The sequence below is a fragment of the Siniperca chuatsi genome, linkage group LG8 (genome assembly GCF_020085105.1).
Source record: "Siniperca chuatsi isolate FFG_IHB_CAS linkage group LG8, ASM2008510v1, whole genome shotgun sequence".
In the NCBI taxonomy this organism is placed as follows: domain Eukaryota; kingdom Metazoa; phylum Chordata; class Actinopteri; order Centrarchiformes; family Sinipercidae; genus Siniperca; species Siniperca chuatsi.
Genome location: NC_058049.1, coordinates 20,533,046 through 20,550,107, shown reverse-complemented (window position 1 = coordinate 20,550,107; position 17,062 = coordinate 20,533,046). Strand labels below are relative to the sequence as shown.

At 39.0% G+C, this 17,062-nt stretch overlaps 1 protein-coding gene across 1 annotated transcript; it reads left to right on the top strand.

The window, feature by feature from the left end:
* Positions 1-12,772: 12,772 nt before the first annotated feature.
* Positions 12,773-15,094, top strand: LOC122880840 (homeobox protein MSX-2-like). The gene is made up of 2 exons (XM_044206355.1): positions 12,773-13,302; positions 14,009-15,094. The coding sequence occupies exons 1-2, from the start codon at positions 13,002-13,004 to the stop codon at positions 14,455-14,457; spliced, it is 750 nt and encodes a 249-aa protein (XP_044062290.1). The 5' UTR covers positions 12,773-13,001; the 3' UTR covers positions 14,458-15,094.
* Positions 15,095-17,062: the final 1,968 nt, after the last annotated feature.

Sequence of the window (17,062 nt, the reverse complement as noted above, 5' to 3'; positions counted from 1 at the left end):
CGGGGAGACTAAACTGTCAGCAGAAGCCTCATATTGACATCTAGTTTCTTTGTTGTCAGGTGCTGGCACTGATTCTGACTCTGCTGGTGGAGATGGTTTCTTTTTCTCCCAAAGACCCACCAGCAAAGCTATAAACGAGAAGAAAAAGGTAGGGCCTATGCAAAGTATACATTATGCACAATGATGACGATTAATGGGAGAAGACACTGAACACAGGAAAAGCTATACACAAAAACATTTCTTGTTCAATTATGTTGAACTCTATTTTGGGTTCAACTTAATGACAAACAGAAAATCAGACATGGCAACATATCAATTCCATAATTCCGTTAGGCCCACTACATTAAAAATCTCCAGAACCAACAAGTCATTACTGTATGCATATTTGACTGTGTAACTTGATTTTAAGATGACCATTTCCCGTTGAGCTTTCACTATGGCAATGGAGATTAGAAGTGCACAGAGGTGGGCTGTGCCTCCCACTCATCAAGACAAACATGAGCATTATTGCTGGCGCAATATTTTCACCTATACTGTATATTGCTGCATCTTGGAGGTAAACATTAACGTGTGCGCCACAATCACTTCAAATTTAACCACCAGTCGTAGTAATCTAGAACCCACTCATTGGCTTTGCTGCACAGCATATACAGTATATGTGATATTTAGATAACATATCACTACTGAAATATTCATTTAATTTAGACTTTAATACTGGTACTTTAATACTAGCAATACTACAAGTGAAAGGGAGTATGTGCTTGGTTAAATCCAGTGAAAAGTTTGGCAACATAGACCTTTTTCACAGAAGACATTTTGACATGTCACAATAGGAAAAGCACAGGTGTAAATTATAAAATTAATGATGGCTGACTTCCATTTAGTACACTGTCATGGCTTACTGAGACACTCGAATAGAACAGAGCCATCACTAATGTTATCAGTAACGCCTGTATTTTTCCCGCTATGACAAGTCAGATTGTTTGCTGTGAAAATTCTTACTAAAACCGCTGAATCTGCTGCACCTCATCCACCATGCAGACACACATGTATATTGTATCCTCTGTACCCATGAACCAGACTACCAAGCTCTTTTATTACTCCGTCTTTTTTTCCTGGGAATGTATCCCCTGTCCTGGATAGGCCAAGCATGCAGTTCTTCGGACCATCTCCAGGATGCTGGAGGAGAACCAGCTTATCAGACAGAGACTGGCCGCCCTCAGCCAGGCCAACTGAGGCTGCACTGACTGACTGAAATGGCCCACAACCATAGCAGGTCACTTTATCTAAAAGATATCAGTATTTCTCCACAAGTTCTAATTAGTGGATACATTTAGTTCCTTATGCATGGGGTGTTGAAAACCAGTGTTACAACAAGGCACAATTTGGTGGTTCATCTGTGTTTGTGCTTACTGGTAATGTGCTGCGAGACCATTAAGCAATCTGCATAAAAATGTATTTGTCAACAGTCTTTTACTCAATGTTCAGTTGACAGTGGTATTTTATTAAAAGAGTCCATATTCAAGTAGCTGTGCTAAAGTTTTTATTCTAATTAATCTGGTATTTTACAGTTTCATAATATTGGCAAATTAAGATTTATACACGAGTTACTCATAAATGCAGACCAGTACAGGCAGCCTTTGTTAAGCATTTACTGTTCATTGTAGGCTGTGAATGTGTCAGAGCATACTGTAATATTTTGTCCCCCTCAATTACAATAGGTGGACAAAATATTATGTACACATTAAAAGTATAATAACACTACAAATAGCTTTCTCAAAAATATAAAGTTGTGTTGCATGAGATTGAACAGTTATTTATGATACTGAGTCCACCAACCCATAGTACAGAATGTTGCAGGAATTACCAATAGATTAACTCAGATAAAACTCTCTTAATTATCCACCAGAGGGCACCACCTTCTCTAATATCAATGTCTGCTGTGGTAGTTTTCAGTTAGTGGTCACACAACACTATATACTCTTATACTATAGACTCACTCCCATTTACTACCCTCTCACAGAAATTTCACTAGCCAATTTTATTATAGTAACATCAGAAAACTAATAAATGTCTGTACTTGTGGGTGGTGCATCATCCTTACTGTATTAAGTAATGATGTGTACTATGAGTGCTATACATTTTCACTGTCAAAATGTACTTTTTGTCTCATAAACTAACCTAATTTGGAATCTTATATGGTTACAAAAGCTGCTACTTTGTCAGCTGCTGTTACTGTACATGTTTTAAAAGAGAATGGTGCTGATGATTTTGAAAGACTGTTTTGAAATCATCTGTTATTTTGGCAATTTTTTTATTTTTGATCAACTGGATTTATTGTCTTTATTCAATCAGTTATAGTGTTTTTCATTAATAAACATGAAATAAAATATTAAATAATGGTATTGACCTGAACTTGTTCACCAAAGGTTTCAGTGATGAATCTGTCACCAGAGGTTTCAAGTTTTATCAGGATTTATATTAGTAAATCTACTTGAGAGTAGCATATGGCTGTGATTATTTTAACTGTAAAATAATTGCTGTTAAACCATGGACAATTTACTTTAAATTGTTCTGCAGTTTCTTAATCTTTGGATTGATGAGCCTCATTGCCTCTGTGTTTAGAGGCCAGTCGGGGTTTTTTTATGCTTTTCTGCCATGAAAACAACATAGCGGCCTTATCAGAGTTCTAACTAAGGTTCAGAGAAGTGTTGCGTCTGCAAGTACAGTAGTTACGGACCCTTTTTTCACAACAGCTGTACACATTTTCACAAAGACATTTGTTATAGCCTTTCAATATTTATAGGCTTGTCATATAGATAATTGGCACTTTTAAGACATTGTTGCATTGGCCTGTCACCTGTGGTCATTAATGTGATTCTTTTTCTCATTACCTAGCACCTCGTCATATAATCCCTATAATTAAACATGTTTTACCTGCACTTGCAGCCTATCATTTATAACAAGTTTGATGACACTCTCAAACTAATTGAGCTAGTTTGAACAACATATTATATAAAAACATGATTTGGGAACTTTATCAGTTTCCTTTTATATAATAGAACAAGCAGCATGGATGTACTGAGTAATGAAGATGCTTTGACTTTCAGAAACAAATCTTTAAGTTCATAGGCTGATGTACTGCCTGAGCTGGTGGTTTTGAATCAGTAAACAGGCGGTTTAAAGAGAGTGTTTTTACAGCGTTGAGGATAAATGGCTGTTGGGGCGGTGATTAGCAGTTAAACAGGCCTTTTAATCAGAGCTGCGGTCTACTAGGAGACTGACAGACTGTGGCAGCTGTACCTCCAGACCACACTGCAAAGCCTGTTGACCAGCGGTTTGCTGCATTGTTTACATGGACAGAGGCCCCAGGATGTTGTGCAGTTTGAAACAAACTGCACAACAGTTTGTTGTGCAGTTTGTTGTACAGGACCTGTTCAGAAAATTAGGTAGTCAGCAGAAACAGTGTTAGAGAGGAGACCAGTAAAAGACACTGAGCTATAAAATGTAATGTAAAACAATAATAATTTATGATGTGTATTAAGTATTTTTTGGGCTTGTGAATTCATGTTTACATAAAGTCGCCTTCTGTTGTTGCAGCTTTAAAATTCAAAGCCTCTGTTTGGAGTCTAAGCAGCTTTCTGAGGTTGGAGTGCATGTTGAGTTTATTCAGAAGATTGCATCTTAGATAGCAGCTTGGTGGTTCTTCTGCCTCTGATAATGATGGATGATTCATTATGTTTTAACGACTACTGTACCACATCCTGACTGAAATGGCTCAATGTGATAATGGGAGTGAGATACCTGGTAATGTCAGCAGATTTGAGAGCTGTGTTGTTACACTGCAGACTCTGGCAGGACAAACAGTTTTAAATAGAGAGCCAACCACCTGTTGGCTGAGAGCAAAATAACTGGCAGGCGAGCTAGCTCAAACGATAACTTGTGCCATCTTTTTTACTCAGTCATATCCTCACAAAATTGAATGGGGCAATATGTAATAATTGAGACTACACTCCACTTGTCGAATTCATACTCCAAATCAATAGGGGACAGCATATTACATATCAGGTCATAACTGCTGCTAACTCCCATTAACTAGTTAGCTCAGTTAGCCATGCAGATAATTTAGCGGCCCTAATAGCTTACTGAGCACCAGAACCTGAGCCAGGTGAGCGGGCAACGGACTGGGACCGAACACAGCTTCCAAGACCAACGGAGGCCAGTTTGACGGCAATGAATACAGTACCTGAATACAGTACCGAGGTGATTTACAGCAGCTCGGACCGGACAGGAGAGGCATCAAGTGGCAGAGGAGCGAGAGGGAGGTCGGGCATCAGAGAGGCAGCGACAGCGTGTAGATCCTTAATATTTTTCACATCTAACACAAGTTTGAATGAAGTGTGTTTTACCATGAGTTAACAAGGCGATTAAGCAGGTCTTAGTTCGGTGAAAGAGAGAAACGTGAATTCAGAAGGTGTACAGTTGTATTTTTCTGTTTAATAAGGAAAATAGGTGTAAGAATATTTCCTTTCTGGACATTGTTTTAGAGCTGCGAAGCTGGAAGCCGCGGGTAGAGTAATCAGAGCGATCAGACGATTGATCTGATCTGATTGATTTGTTTCCTGCCACAGCAAAAAAATTCACTTCCTGTCAATGATCTTGTAAACAGTTTCAGTTCTGATGTTATGAATGTTTCTGATGCCATTGCCCCCATGAAGATCAAAGTTCTCTGGTAAGAAAAAAGCACCATGGAGAAATGCCACATTGGTAAAAGCTCAAAAAAGAGAGTGTAGAAAGGCCAACCAAACTCCAGGTTCATTATGATATCTATAAAGAGAGACTGCAGCTATAATTTTGAACTAAAAAATGCCAAGGCAGGCATTTTTCTCTGAGATTATTAATGAAAATAACAATGCACGCACCGTTTACTGTCAATTACAGACTGACAACCCCTCAGCATCAGTCCCTCCTGGACTGCTATCCACCAAGTCATGTAATGACTTGCTTCTATTTTCATGAAATTCTAAAGATAAGACAAACAGTCTATAACTCCATCTCGGGCAAAACGGCTGTCACCTGTGCCTACGCATAAGACTACTCTAGTTAATTTGGCACGTGTTCACTCCCTAGATTATGCAGCCTTGACAGAAATTGTTTGAAACCTTAGGCCTACTATGTACTGCCTTGACACTCTACGCCTACAAGCTTCTTTTAGGATTTAATTTTTTAACTGCATAGCATCAGATGTACTAAAGATGGTCAATAGTTCTCTTCAGTCAGGCCTTTTTCCCAGGGCCCAGAAGACTGCAGTTATAAACCCTCTTTTAAAAAAGTCTAATCTGGATGCCTCAGTAATTTATAACTACCTTTTTAGGAAAGATCATAGAAAAGGTTGTTTTTCAGCAACCTAACGCTTTCCTGGTGCAAAACAGTTTCTTTAATGCTTTTCAGCCTGGATTTCGACAACACCACAGCACCGAGACTGCACTTGTTAAATCTGAGCAGTGACGCATCAAAAATTTCGGTTTTGGTATGACAATTAGATACTGCTTGACAGAAAAGTGGGTGGGACTTTCAGGCACTGTGATAAATTGGCTTAAATCATGATATGGATAGACAAAAAATCACATGTTGAGTTCCTCAAGGGTCTGTTCTTGGGCCTCTTTTATTCAACATATACATGCTTCCTCTTGCTCAGATTATGGACTACTATCTCCTACCATACAGATGACAAACAGCTGTACATAAAAGTGTCACCACATGACTACAGTCCCTTAAATTTGCTGAATAAGTGTATTGACAATATCAATGAGTGGATGTGCCAGAACTTTCTACAACTGAACACAGAAAAAACTGAAATAATTGTTTTTGGCCCCAAACAAGAAAGATTAAAAGTCAGTGCTCACCTTGAATCCATGAAGCTGAAATCTACAAATCAAGTCAGAAATCTTGTTGTAGTTATGGACTTTCAACAGTCACATAAAGACAATTACAAAATCAGCCTACTACCACTTTAAAAACATAGCAAGAATTAAAGGATTCTGGCTAAACAAGATACAGAAAAATTTGTTCATGCACTTATTTTTAGCAAGCTAGACCATTGTAACGGTGTCTTCACGGGTCTCAGTAAAAAATCATTCAGACAGCTGCAGCTCGTCCAGAATCCGGTCTGTTAAAACTGTCAGCTCATTTAAATCAGGGCTTAAAACATTATTGTTTACTGCGGGTTGCCAATAAATTAGATACATAACTTATTTTTAATCTGTAACTATTTATTTGCTTGCTTTTGCTTTTTGTCTTTATTGTCTTAAATGCAGTTTCTTTTTTAATCCTTAACTATTTATTTGCTTGTTTTCACTTTTTGTCTTTATTGTCTTAAATGCAATTTTAATATTTTTTAATGTCTTATTTTTAATGTATTCCTATTTTTAAAATATTTCTATGCTCCTGTAAAGCACTCTGAATTGCCTTGTGTCTGAATGGTCCTATATAAATAAATAAAAATATACTTGCCTTGCCTTGCCTTGCATTTAGCTGCTACGAAGTACGCTAGCGGCTCTGTGAGGTTGTACTTAGGCACAGTGGTGCTTTGAGCTAAATGCTAATGTCAGCGTACTAACGTGCTCAAAATGACAATGCTAACATGTCAATGTTTAGCAGGTACAATGTTTACTATGTTCACTATCTTAGTTTAGCATGCTGACATTTGCTAATTAGCACTAAACGCAAAGTAAAGATGAGGCTGATGGGAATGTCATTAGTTTTGCAGGTATTTGGTCATAAACAAAAATATTGAACAAATTGAAATTTGTTGACCTGATGATGGCGCTAGAGGAAAAGTGAGGAGATCAACAAAAGTCATTACGATTCATCATCTTGGAACCATGAATGTCTATTCAAAATGTCATGACAATCTATCCAATAGTTGTTGAGATATTTCAGTCTGGACCAAAGTGGTGGAGTGCCTGACAGACCGACATTGCCATCCATAGATGGATAGATAGCTGCTAGTGTGGCTAAAAATATTGATTAGAGTGGCTTCTAATCTATCAAAGTCCCCAGAGTGCTGTGAGAAAAAAGAGTCTTGACATGGCCAATACAGAAAACTGAATCCAACATGGTGAATGAGTGTGCTTTAAATGCACACCTTCTAATTAAATGTTCATGAGATTTTGTTGTAACTTTTGCCTCGTCTGATGTTAACCCTAATCCAACAAGTTAGGAGAAGCAACCACATAATTTTAAAAGTATGTGGTTTGACAGCATATTAACACGTCCCTTACTTTCATCCCTGAAAGAATTATCACCATGACATCTTGCTAAACCAAAATGCGATTATGGTACCTCGTGATTTATATAGATACCAACTCCATAAGAGCATTTAATTATTTTCACTGCCAGACAGAGTTCAGGGTGTTGAAATTTGCAGGAAAAACAAACGCTGTCACAGAGTTTCATCAGCCTTAATTGAGTACAGGCAGCATCCCTTTGCAAGCCAAGACCAAACTGCTGTGAAGTGCTAATGTCTCTTTTAGCTCTGGTGGTATCTGCAGGGAAACAGAAGACACATTAACCCACTAAGCTTTCCTCCAGACTTGCAAATGTAAACCATGTTATACAAATACCACACAATGATGTATCATTTTGACCTGAGTTTGGTCAAAATTAAAAAGGAGTGGTTCATGCTTCCTTTAATCTTGTCTCAATCAGTGTGAATGTGTAGTTGATATGTGATTTTTGTGTTTTTGGTGGGCATTTACAAACTGCTCTTCATTTTAATGGAGCTTATCTATACTGTATTCACTTGAGATGGTAATGCATTTAGAATTTGCCAAAAAATGTGCCTACTAATTACCCTTATCTAAAGTCTTAGCAGCCAGTAGATCACAGATAACGCTTTTCTTATCAGGGTACAACACAGATTCCCCTGTACCTTTAATTGCATTGATATTTTAATGTGTAGTAATTGTGAATACTTTCTGTCATTTGTAAAATCAAATGTCCAGAGGCCATGACAAATGAGGGCAAGATAGTTTTGGAAAGGTGATGTTTTACATGTGGATCACCTGGTTGTAGCTATACTACAGTGTAATCACTCTGCCTGGAGGAGCCAGCAAAGCCATGCGGAAAGGCGCCACTCTCACTCTCTGCAGATGGTGCCTGTGTTTGTGTGTACAGGGGTTGGAGACAGAATGTATAAGTGGTTCTCAAGTGTAAAGGAAGCTAAGGACATGGTTTACTTTATGCACTTTACTTTCTGTCTACATGTTTTAGCACACTTATTCTCTGCATGGCTAACAATGCTCATTGATCTACAGTTTGAATGGATTTAAGCAAGATGATGATGCCTATAAACTGGCTCATGCAGTATAATGGCTACATATTTGCACATGGAAGAGAAAGAGTACAGTGACATGAAGTTTCTGTTACTTTCTCATTGCTTAAAATATGCAGCACTGAGCCTTAAATAGCCATACAGCAGCACACTTATTTGTATGTGTAATATTTCTGTCACTTGTGATCTTAATCATATGATGACTAATATTTCCCATTTGTTAATGTGTTTTGAAGATGCACAAGTGTGACTTTATGAAGCTGCAGCTCATTTTCAGGTTTCAAGTTCAGAATGACACATTTGTGGTTGGCTTTTTGCAGTAAATGTGTGTCAAAGTTTAAAAAAAGTTTGTCGTAGTACCAGACTCAGAGATACTTTATCACATTTGCATGACTGTAATTTGTTGTGGTGAGATGGGGATTTACTGTAGCCGCAGTGCTTTTGGCAGTCAGGGGATTAGTGTAATTTGTTTTGGCTTTTTTAATATTATAAACAGACTTGCTTGGAACAGCAATGTGTGGAAACACAATGAAGATCCGTCAACTAACCATGAAGTAATGATTGCACTCACTGAGGGGCCTGAAGAAGCAATAATGAGAAAACACAGCATCCCAAGAGATAAATACCCTCTCAGATTGATGATTAAAGACATTATATTTGCATTCAGTAGCCATGTTATACTTCAGAACTAAAACAAAAAGTAGCATAATTAGGGTACTTGTGTATACTTTTGTTACCTCAGTTTAATTTTGATAGTGCTGGACTAAAGCCCTGTATCTCCGTTTCCATTTGTATGGCAATGTCCTAATCAGTTCCCACCATGGATCCTTGTCAGAATACAAATTCTGACATTGATTAAACCTTAATTTAAATCAGCTTCAGGGAACACAACTGATTATAGTCTTCTTCTCTGCTTTTCACTGTTATGATGTTGGAAATGTGTTTTTGCAAAGTTAAGAGGTGCATTCATATACATTGATGTGTAGAACAAGACTGCAGTTAAAGAAAGTACACTCTAACCACCATGCTCCAGTAAATAAACAGCTTTGGGAGTGGTGGGTGTCAGCTTTATAATGCACCCCAAATAAACTCCTCTCCTTAGATTCAGGAAAACATCTTAAGAGCTCATTTTGCTTTTAGCTGTAATCCATCCTACCCTGTACTTATAACGACATTAAACATCAGTTATCTTGAAGTTGTCTGTGGTTGTGCCTTTCTTTTTTTATGGGTAGTTTATTTTGACTGTCTCCAGATGAAATATTGATTCAGTCTTGATTGGCCTGAGTGAAAAAGTCTGTGGGTTGCTGTGTGTAGCAGTAGTTAGTGTGTTTGACTCAGCTTTGAACATGATGAAACATGTCCTGGAAATAACGCCATGGCTAAAATAGACGCAAACCTCACTTTGTAAAATTGTGTGGAAGTTTATATGACCATATTTCACATGTAAGACACCAAGTTGTGGACTGAGTTTTGTATTCAGGAATATTCAGTACATGACTCATGATTTATAATTGTCTGCATCCTGTAAAGATAATAGAGAATAGATAAAAGGTATCTAAAGAAGCTTTTTTCCTGATTTAGCCTCCCAAGTGCATGTGGATCTTTGTAAAAAGTGCTAGTGTTGATGTTCACAATGACAAAGATTTTACAGTTGCAAACTGTAGACATTTGAGCCATGTATGTGTACCTTTATGTGTGAATGTGTGTGTACGCGTACTCCACAATGTTGCTAGCAGAACTAATGCAGGCGAGGTGGAAGAGAGAGCATTGCTAATTGGTGTTTGGGGCAATCAATGTGAGCTGAGGACGTTAGCTCTCTGGTCCGCTGCTGCTCTACCCCATACGGAGAGACTCTGACTCTGTAACCTTTCTTGGATGGTCAGGTTGCACCAGCTCTGTCTGTAACTTCTCCTGTGTGTCTTCCCCCCACAATGGGAGACAGACCCAGCAGTCTTTCCTCCAGTAACCAGGACAGACCCTGGTTACTGGAGGAAAGACTACAAAGACAGATTACACTGGTGGAAAATCATAGAGGGCATCTTGTGCACTGCTGGATCACCCTTAATTTATTTAAAAATCAGGCTACTTCTGGTTATTTGCTAAGGTACTAGACTAACTAATTAAGCTCAAACACATCAATACTGTTATTCTATGGATGACAATATAATGAAACAGTGAAAAAGATGAACTGCTGCTTCTTCTTCCTCTAATGTACCTCCGTACTGCAATTTCTGTCACTGTTACTGCTAACTTTGCTTCTGCTGCTGTTACAGATACCATGACTTTAACTGCAATAGCCAAAACCACTACTTCCTCTACTGCTGCTAGTATTAATATTTCAACTACTGATATTACTGCTTCTGGTAATGCATCCATTTTAATCTGCCTCTCAACAAGAAGTTGGATCAACCAACCAATCAGCTCTCTGACACACGGTCTCTGTGACTTTTATTTACTCACACACACACACACACACCCTTCTCTGCATAGATCCACTCCAAGAGTGTTTACACGTCTTCACATGAGGCTGTGTCCCCCTTTGACTGCTTTTACTTTATGAGCTTTGCATGTACTCATTCATTCAAGCAAAGCGATATTTTAGTTTATCTGTAGTATTTCCCCTATCCTGCCCCAGTATTGAGTGGTAAAATACAATGATACAGTATAGTCAATGCATTTTTGCTAATTACTGATTTAAAACAATTTTATACAGTACTTGATTAGCAAGTTAAACATTTTTTCCCTTATTTTCAAGAACATAATATGCAACATGATGACATGGTCTTAGAACGGCAATGCTTACATTCATATTTTGATACATTGTGATTTTTAAAAATAATATCATAATTTACAGTTTTATTGTTTTTCCAGTTTTACTACTACCATTATACACCTACAACTGACCACCTTGCTGTTTGTTACCCCCTGAACTAGATTTTTCCAGCTAATTGGATTCTACAGAAATATAGCTGTTGTTATTAGCCTGTGTGTAAATGTTTCCAATAAGTCTTGATCTCCTAAATTCTTCAGTTTTGTTTAAATTTCAAACACACATACACACACACACTCACACCCATGTGTCCGTGCACTCCATAAACTTGAGCACTTTGCTTCACTTTGCTTCATATGGAGACTAATGATGTTGAGGCGCTGGGGAGTTGAGACCCTGATGCCACTGTAATCCTGCTGATTACAGAGGGCACACAGTCTCTCTGAGGGCTGATCACAGAGCTCTGGACAGCAAACTCCAGTTACCTCACAGGTGGCCTTTGTATGTGTGGGCATCTGTATATGAAAGAGACACATACAGTAGACAAGGAGACAGACACAAGTGTATAGATAGAAACTGGGAGCAGACTATAGGACACAGCATGCAATAAGCACATTAATTTTGCATCAGCTGCTGTGCATGTCTTTTCTTGGCTGAAAGAACACTGAATCTCACTGAGAATTATATTAAACCTTCTGCTGTTCATCTCTTTATAATAGTTTTAACATCCACGCCCTTTTTGGCTGGTTTTCAGGACGTTGCATCGCCTCATCCCATCAGTGAGTGGTTAGAGGCCATGTTTAGGAGGGATAGAGCTTCTGTTGTACTTCTCATGATGTTTCCTAATACTCTGGAGCTCTACATGTATGAGCTTCAAACAGGCACGAGACGCCTCTGTCTCCACTGACAGAGCAGAGACTGGGACTAATCGCAGCGGGCGCCACACACCTCAGGAAGGTAGCAATTTTCCATCATTACCGTTAAATCCTGCTTAAAAGAACCGGATTCCACAGACCTAATTACAAGGTGTTAATAATAACAATGTAATGACAGTCATTTTAAAGCCTGCCCAAAACCAAAATCCATCTCCCAACTGACTCACATTTAAGAGTGTGGTTGCTGTATAGTGATATCTGAAATTTAAAAGCACCATGATTGTTATTGAGTACCATTGTGATTACTCCCACAACTGGTGTGTCAGGTACTGCGAGTTAGGGCTTGAATTAGGAGCTCTGTCAGCTTTTGTTAAGTGGAAATACAGCTCTTCAGATGTCCCACTGATGCTTTTTATCCTGGTGCTGCTGATGCTCGGAGACACAGCCAGGACAATCCACCAGCCTAATTGCAAGATGGAGTAGAGTTTAGCAGACAGGGGATTGGTTTACTTATATTAGTAGTTTTCTGCAAAATACCAGGCCTCAGTCTCATCCAAAGTCCTTATGCATTAATTCAGGACATAAGACAGGACTTTTCCAGTGCTTTTAATGCCAACTAAGGATTTACAGTTAGCACAGTGAATAAAATACAGTATGTTACTCTCAGTAATTATGATAAAACCTTGTGAGCTATTTTCAAGAAACAATCTTCTTCCTGCATAATTAGTGCAGCTGACCTGCTGTCTAGTTAGGGGCGTGGCACCATTGGGATCCCGTCCAGAGCGCGTCCAATCACAAGTCTTCCCCCAACCCCGGGATCAGGACGCATCATTGGCTGAAAGTCTCGAGTACCTCCCAAAGTTTTTCCAACACCAATTTTGTCAACTTTGTTACAACTTCCTCGACAGCTTACTCCGAATTTCTCAACGTGTGGACGCTGCATGTTTGCACTCCGTGACAAAACGTTATGTGTTTTCTGGACTGGAATTAGATATCGATCCCGGCCTCCCAAAAAGAAAGCATGCCTTACCCTGGAGACTGGAGAGACGAGTTTTCAACAGATGAGGATGTACAGCCACCGCGGCTGACGAAGCGCACGGCGCAGGTGTCGTGCCTTCCCTTCAGCGTGGAGGCGCTCATGTCGGACAGGAGGCCGCTGAGTGCCACGGACAGAAAATACGGAAATTACTCTATAAGCGATGATCAGGCGCACAGACCGGATGAGTTCTCCCAACACTTAGTATCTATCAAATCAGAGCCATCGGAACGAGCGGACTGTGCTTCTTGGATATCCAGCCCCGTTAAGATGTCAACACCACCCCGTAAGTGATCCGGGATAATGTCTTGAAAGATCTATTTATACGGATTTACTGTTAAATAATGGTTTATGTAATCGATTTACGTCTTTGCTTGCCTTAAATCACCCAACGAAGGATCCAGTCCAACATGATTTATACATGAAAGGTTGGAGGTAAAAATCCCTGTTCGCACCTGGCTCCTCATAACTATTACATTTAAGGGGAGGTGGGCCTAATAAATATATAAATCAATATACAGTTTCATTCAATTTTTTTAAATGCAAAGGAATACACATGAAAGGCAGAAAAAAAATATGATAAAATTTTAATGTAATTTTTAAATATTCAATACTTTTTGGTCATTTTTCTTTTTTTTTGTCTGTTTAAGGCTGCACCTGACAATATTTTTTGATAATAAAGGAATATGTTTTTTCATCTGATTTATTTTTTAGAATTAATTAATTTAAAAAGTCTAAATAAATTCTGAAAATAATGACAAATGCCCATCACAATGCCCCAGAGGTTAAGGTGATAATCAGCTGTCCAATACCCAAAAATCATCAGTTTTAAATAGCAGCAAACAGGGAAGGTTTAGCATTTTACCTTGATAAATTAATCAATCGATTATCAAAATTATTGTCTAGTAATTGAATAATCGACTAATCCTTTCAGCCCTCATTCAGTTATTTAACTCTAAATGAAACAGCCTCATTTTTCTCATGTCCTGTAGGGCAGCTCAGTCCAGCAGTCTGCCCCTTGAGGAAGCACAAAACCAACCGCAGGCCTCGCACGCCCTTCACCACCACACAGCTCCTGGCCCTGGAGAGAAAGTTTCGTCAGAAGCAGTACCTGTCCATCACCGAGCGGGCCGAGTTCTCCTCCTCCCTGTCGCTGTCTGAGACCCAGGTCAAGATCTGGTTCCAAAACAGACGAGCTAAAGCTAAGAGGCTTCAGGAGGCCGAAGTGGAGAAACTCAAAATAGCTGCTGGCATTGGGCCGAAAGCTGTATTCCACCCAGGCTTCTCGTCCTTCGGTTTTCCCCTCAGTGTTAACCTGCAGGCTGGATCAGCAGCACTCTACGGACTGGGTTGCTCATTTGGCCGCAGCCCCATTCTCCCTGCTGCACATCTGGCCATGTACGCCTCACAGGTCGGCCACAGCCTGTTCCACCTCTCCTGAGAGGAAGCAGCATTTTACAGACAAAGTGCTGTGGATCTGGAGAGGAGAGTCATGCACCTTTTATAAAAGACTTGATTGTGGACTTGAAGTGGAGCTGAACCTTCATGGTCTTCACTGGTTCTTGAGTTACAAGGAGAATTTATAAATGTCCTTTTACTGTTCACAAGAGACTCTATTGAAGGACAAGGATACAGCATCTGGAAGATCCGTCTTTGCTGTTGGCCAATGCTGATTCAGCAGGGGTCACTGATAATGAATGGAATATTGATCAGGGCACGTGTATCTGATTTATTGTCCTGAATACCAGATTACATCTATTGTAGCCTTTTTGATTTGTTTTTTCTACTCTTCTTGTATTTCCTGGATGATTCCAGCATTGGGAATATTATTTTTTATGTTAGCCTTGAATATGCAGGAGTATTTTATATTATACTCCTCTTAGAATTACAAGAGGCTACAATTGGACAATGACAGTTTGGCCTGGTGAAGTGCATGCTTGCTTGAAAGCCAAAGCATTCCCAAGTGACACATATTTATTTATGATAGCTTTTAGATTCATTTATATCATGATGCATATATACATTAAAAGTTAATATTTTTGTGTTTGACATTACATTAAAGCTTTTAGTTAACCCTCTGTTTTGTTCTCTTTGCTTGTTTGTGGCATACATACATAGTGGTTAGTCTCATTTACCTGGTGAGCTAACTCTAGCCTTGCAGTTGTCTAGTGACACACAATCTTTAATGGTGTTTCAGACTTCCAGCTGCCTCCTCATGTGTACTCCACATCCAGCAAGATGCTCTCTGGCTCTTGCGAGCTATGTTTTTTTCCACAAATGCTCAGAGCAGTTAGAAAACGCCATACAAATGATGCCGGGAAGCCTCTTGAGCAGATCTCTGTGGCGAACAGACATGCTTAAGATCTGTTGTATCTGCAGTCCTAGCAGGGGCTGATATTTCAAGGCGTTTCCCTCCTCTCATAGCACTGTGATCTCCACCAGACTGATTTTTTTGTTGACATTTAGTGTTATGCATCACCATTGGAAATTCTGTGAGCCATTGCAACATGCCGGATTTTTAACTCTTGATCATAAATGGTTTAGCCTCTCCTGCTCTAGTTTGGATTTATTGCTTAAGAAAGTATGCAAAACTTGCCATTTGTGAGTTTAGTGTATTGGGTCATACTCATGTACAGTGTAAAAAAACCCATTTGTGTTTTGCATTATGTAAGCTGTTTAGTTGTCCATAGTATAATAACAGTAAATCATTTTTGCGTAAAGGCAGTGTAGCAGTCTTAAATGCTTAACATATAGAGGGAGTTGCTCTGTGGTAGTGCTCTTATGCTGATTTCAAACACAAATGTTCCAAGGCAGCTTTGTCTTAGACAATAAAACCTAATTTGCTTTGAGGAAAACGACCTACACATTGCAGCTCAAACAAAGTTTCATATGCCTGTTGAAGTCATGGTATCCGTTTAAAACTTTATGTTGCGTTTCTGTATTTATCAATCAAGAAACCTTTGAAGTAAGGAAACTGTGCGCAACGAACCAAAACATATTGCTCGAACCACTGAACTATTTAGTTTACTAATCTGCTTTAGAGCTTTACACTGGAGATTGAAAGCATGGTATAATACTGTATGGCTGCCTGCAGCTGCTCACATGTATGTATTGTACGGGTGCACGTTCAACTGGGTGGCCTGAGTGAGGAGGTGTTGCACTCTTTAATGAATATTTATCCAGCCAAATTTCCTCTAAAGATGTGAAATTATCTTTTGCAAAATAGCAAATAGCACATCTCACATTGTCTTAATTGCAAACATGTGTTTTCATATTGCTCTTGGAAATCACAGAGGTTCAGATTTCTACATTTGATGTGAGCTGTATTTTTAAACTGTATACTTTAGATGAACTCAGTCTCTCTGTGTGAACTTTGTAACACAGTATTATACCAGGCTGTCCCTTTGCAGTCCCTGGTTTAATTGTCCTTGTCCCTGAATTCTGACTCCAAAACTCTGTGAAATTATATGTGTCGACTCAGTGATAACAGCACAGGGCATTATATGGTCTCTCTCTCACTCTTTCTCTCCCCTTCTGTAATCTTGGGGAAAGCTTGTTACCATTAGCACATATTTCACAGTCCATTTGCTCTCTTCCATTTTGAAATTAACCCGACATTAAACTGATAGTGAGGTCTCTAATGGCTTTGATTGCCCAATAACCCCAACCTCCTGTTTCACCTCCAGTGTTTTCATTGTGAAACATTAGTGAAGGAAATGTTCGCAGCCCAAAGTGGAGCAGCAGACCTCTGATAAAGAAAAAGAGAGGTTGGGTCTTATAATGATTAAATATGTAAATATAAAACCACTTAAATCAAAATCAGCACAGAATAGACATGCAAATTTGACAAAGAATGACTTTATTTTAATGGAAGTGTGCTTTGAGAAGTTATTTAAATACTGACTGAGCTAATCTGAGTTTCACAGGCATAATAGTCAATGCGGGTTCAACTCATGCACGCTTTATATCCTCAGCCGAGAGAGCGAGGGGACATGTCCACATTTTTCAGGTCTATCTTAATACAATACTGTGAACCATTGTGTACA

What these genes read in the sequence shown, in the direction of transcription:
- LOC122880840 (XM_044206355.1), top strand. Translation starts at nt 13,002, where the DNA reads ATGCCTTACCCTGGAGACTGGAGAGACGAGTTTTCAACAGATGAGGAT. An exon ending in TAAGATGTCAACACCACCCC is followed by an intron (nt 13,303 to 14,008) that starts GTAAGTGATCCG and finishes CATGTCCTGTAG; the next exon opens with GGCAGCTCAGTCCAGCAGTC.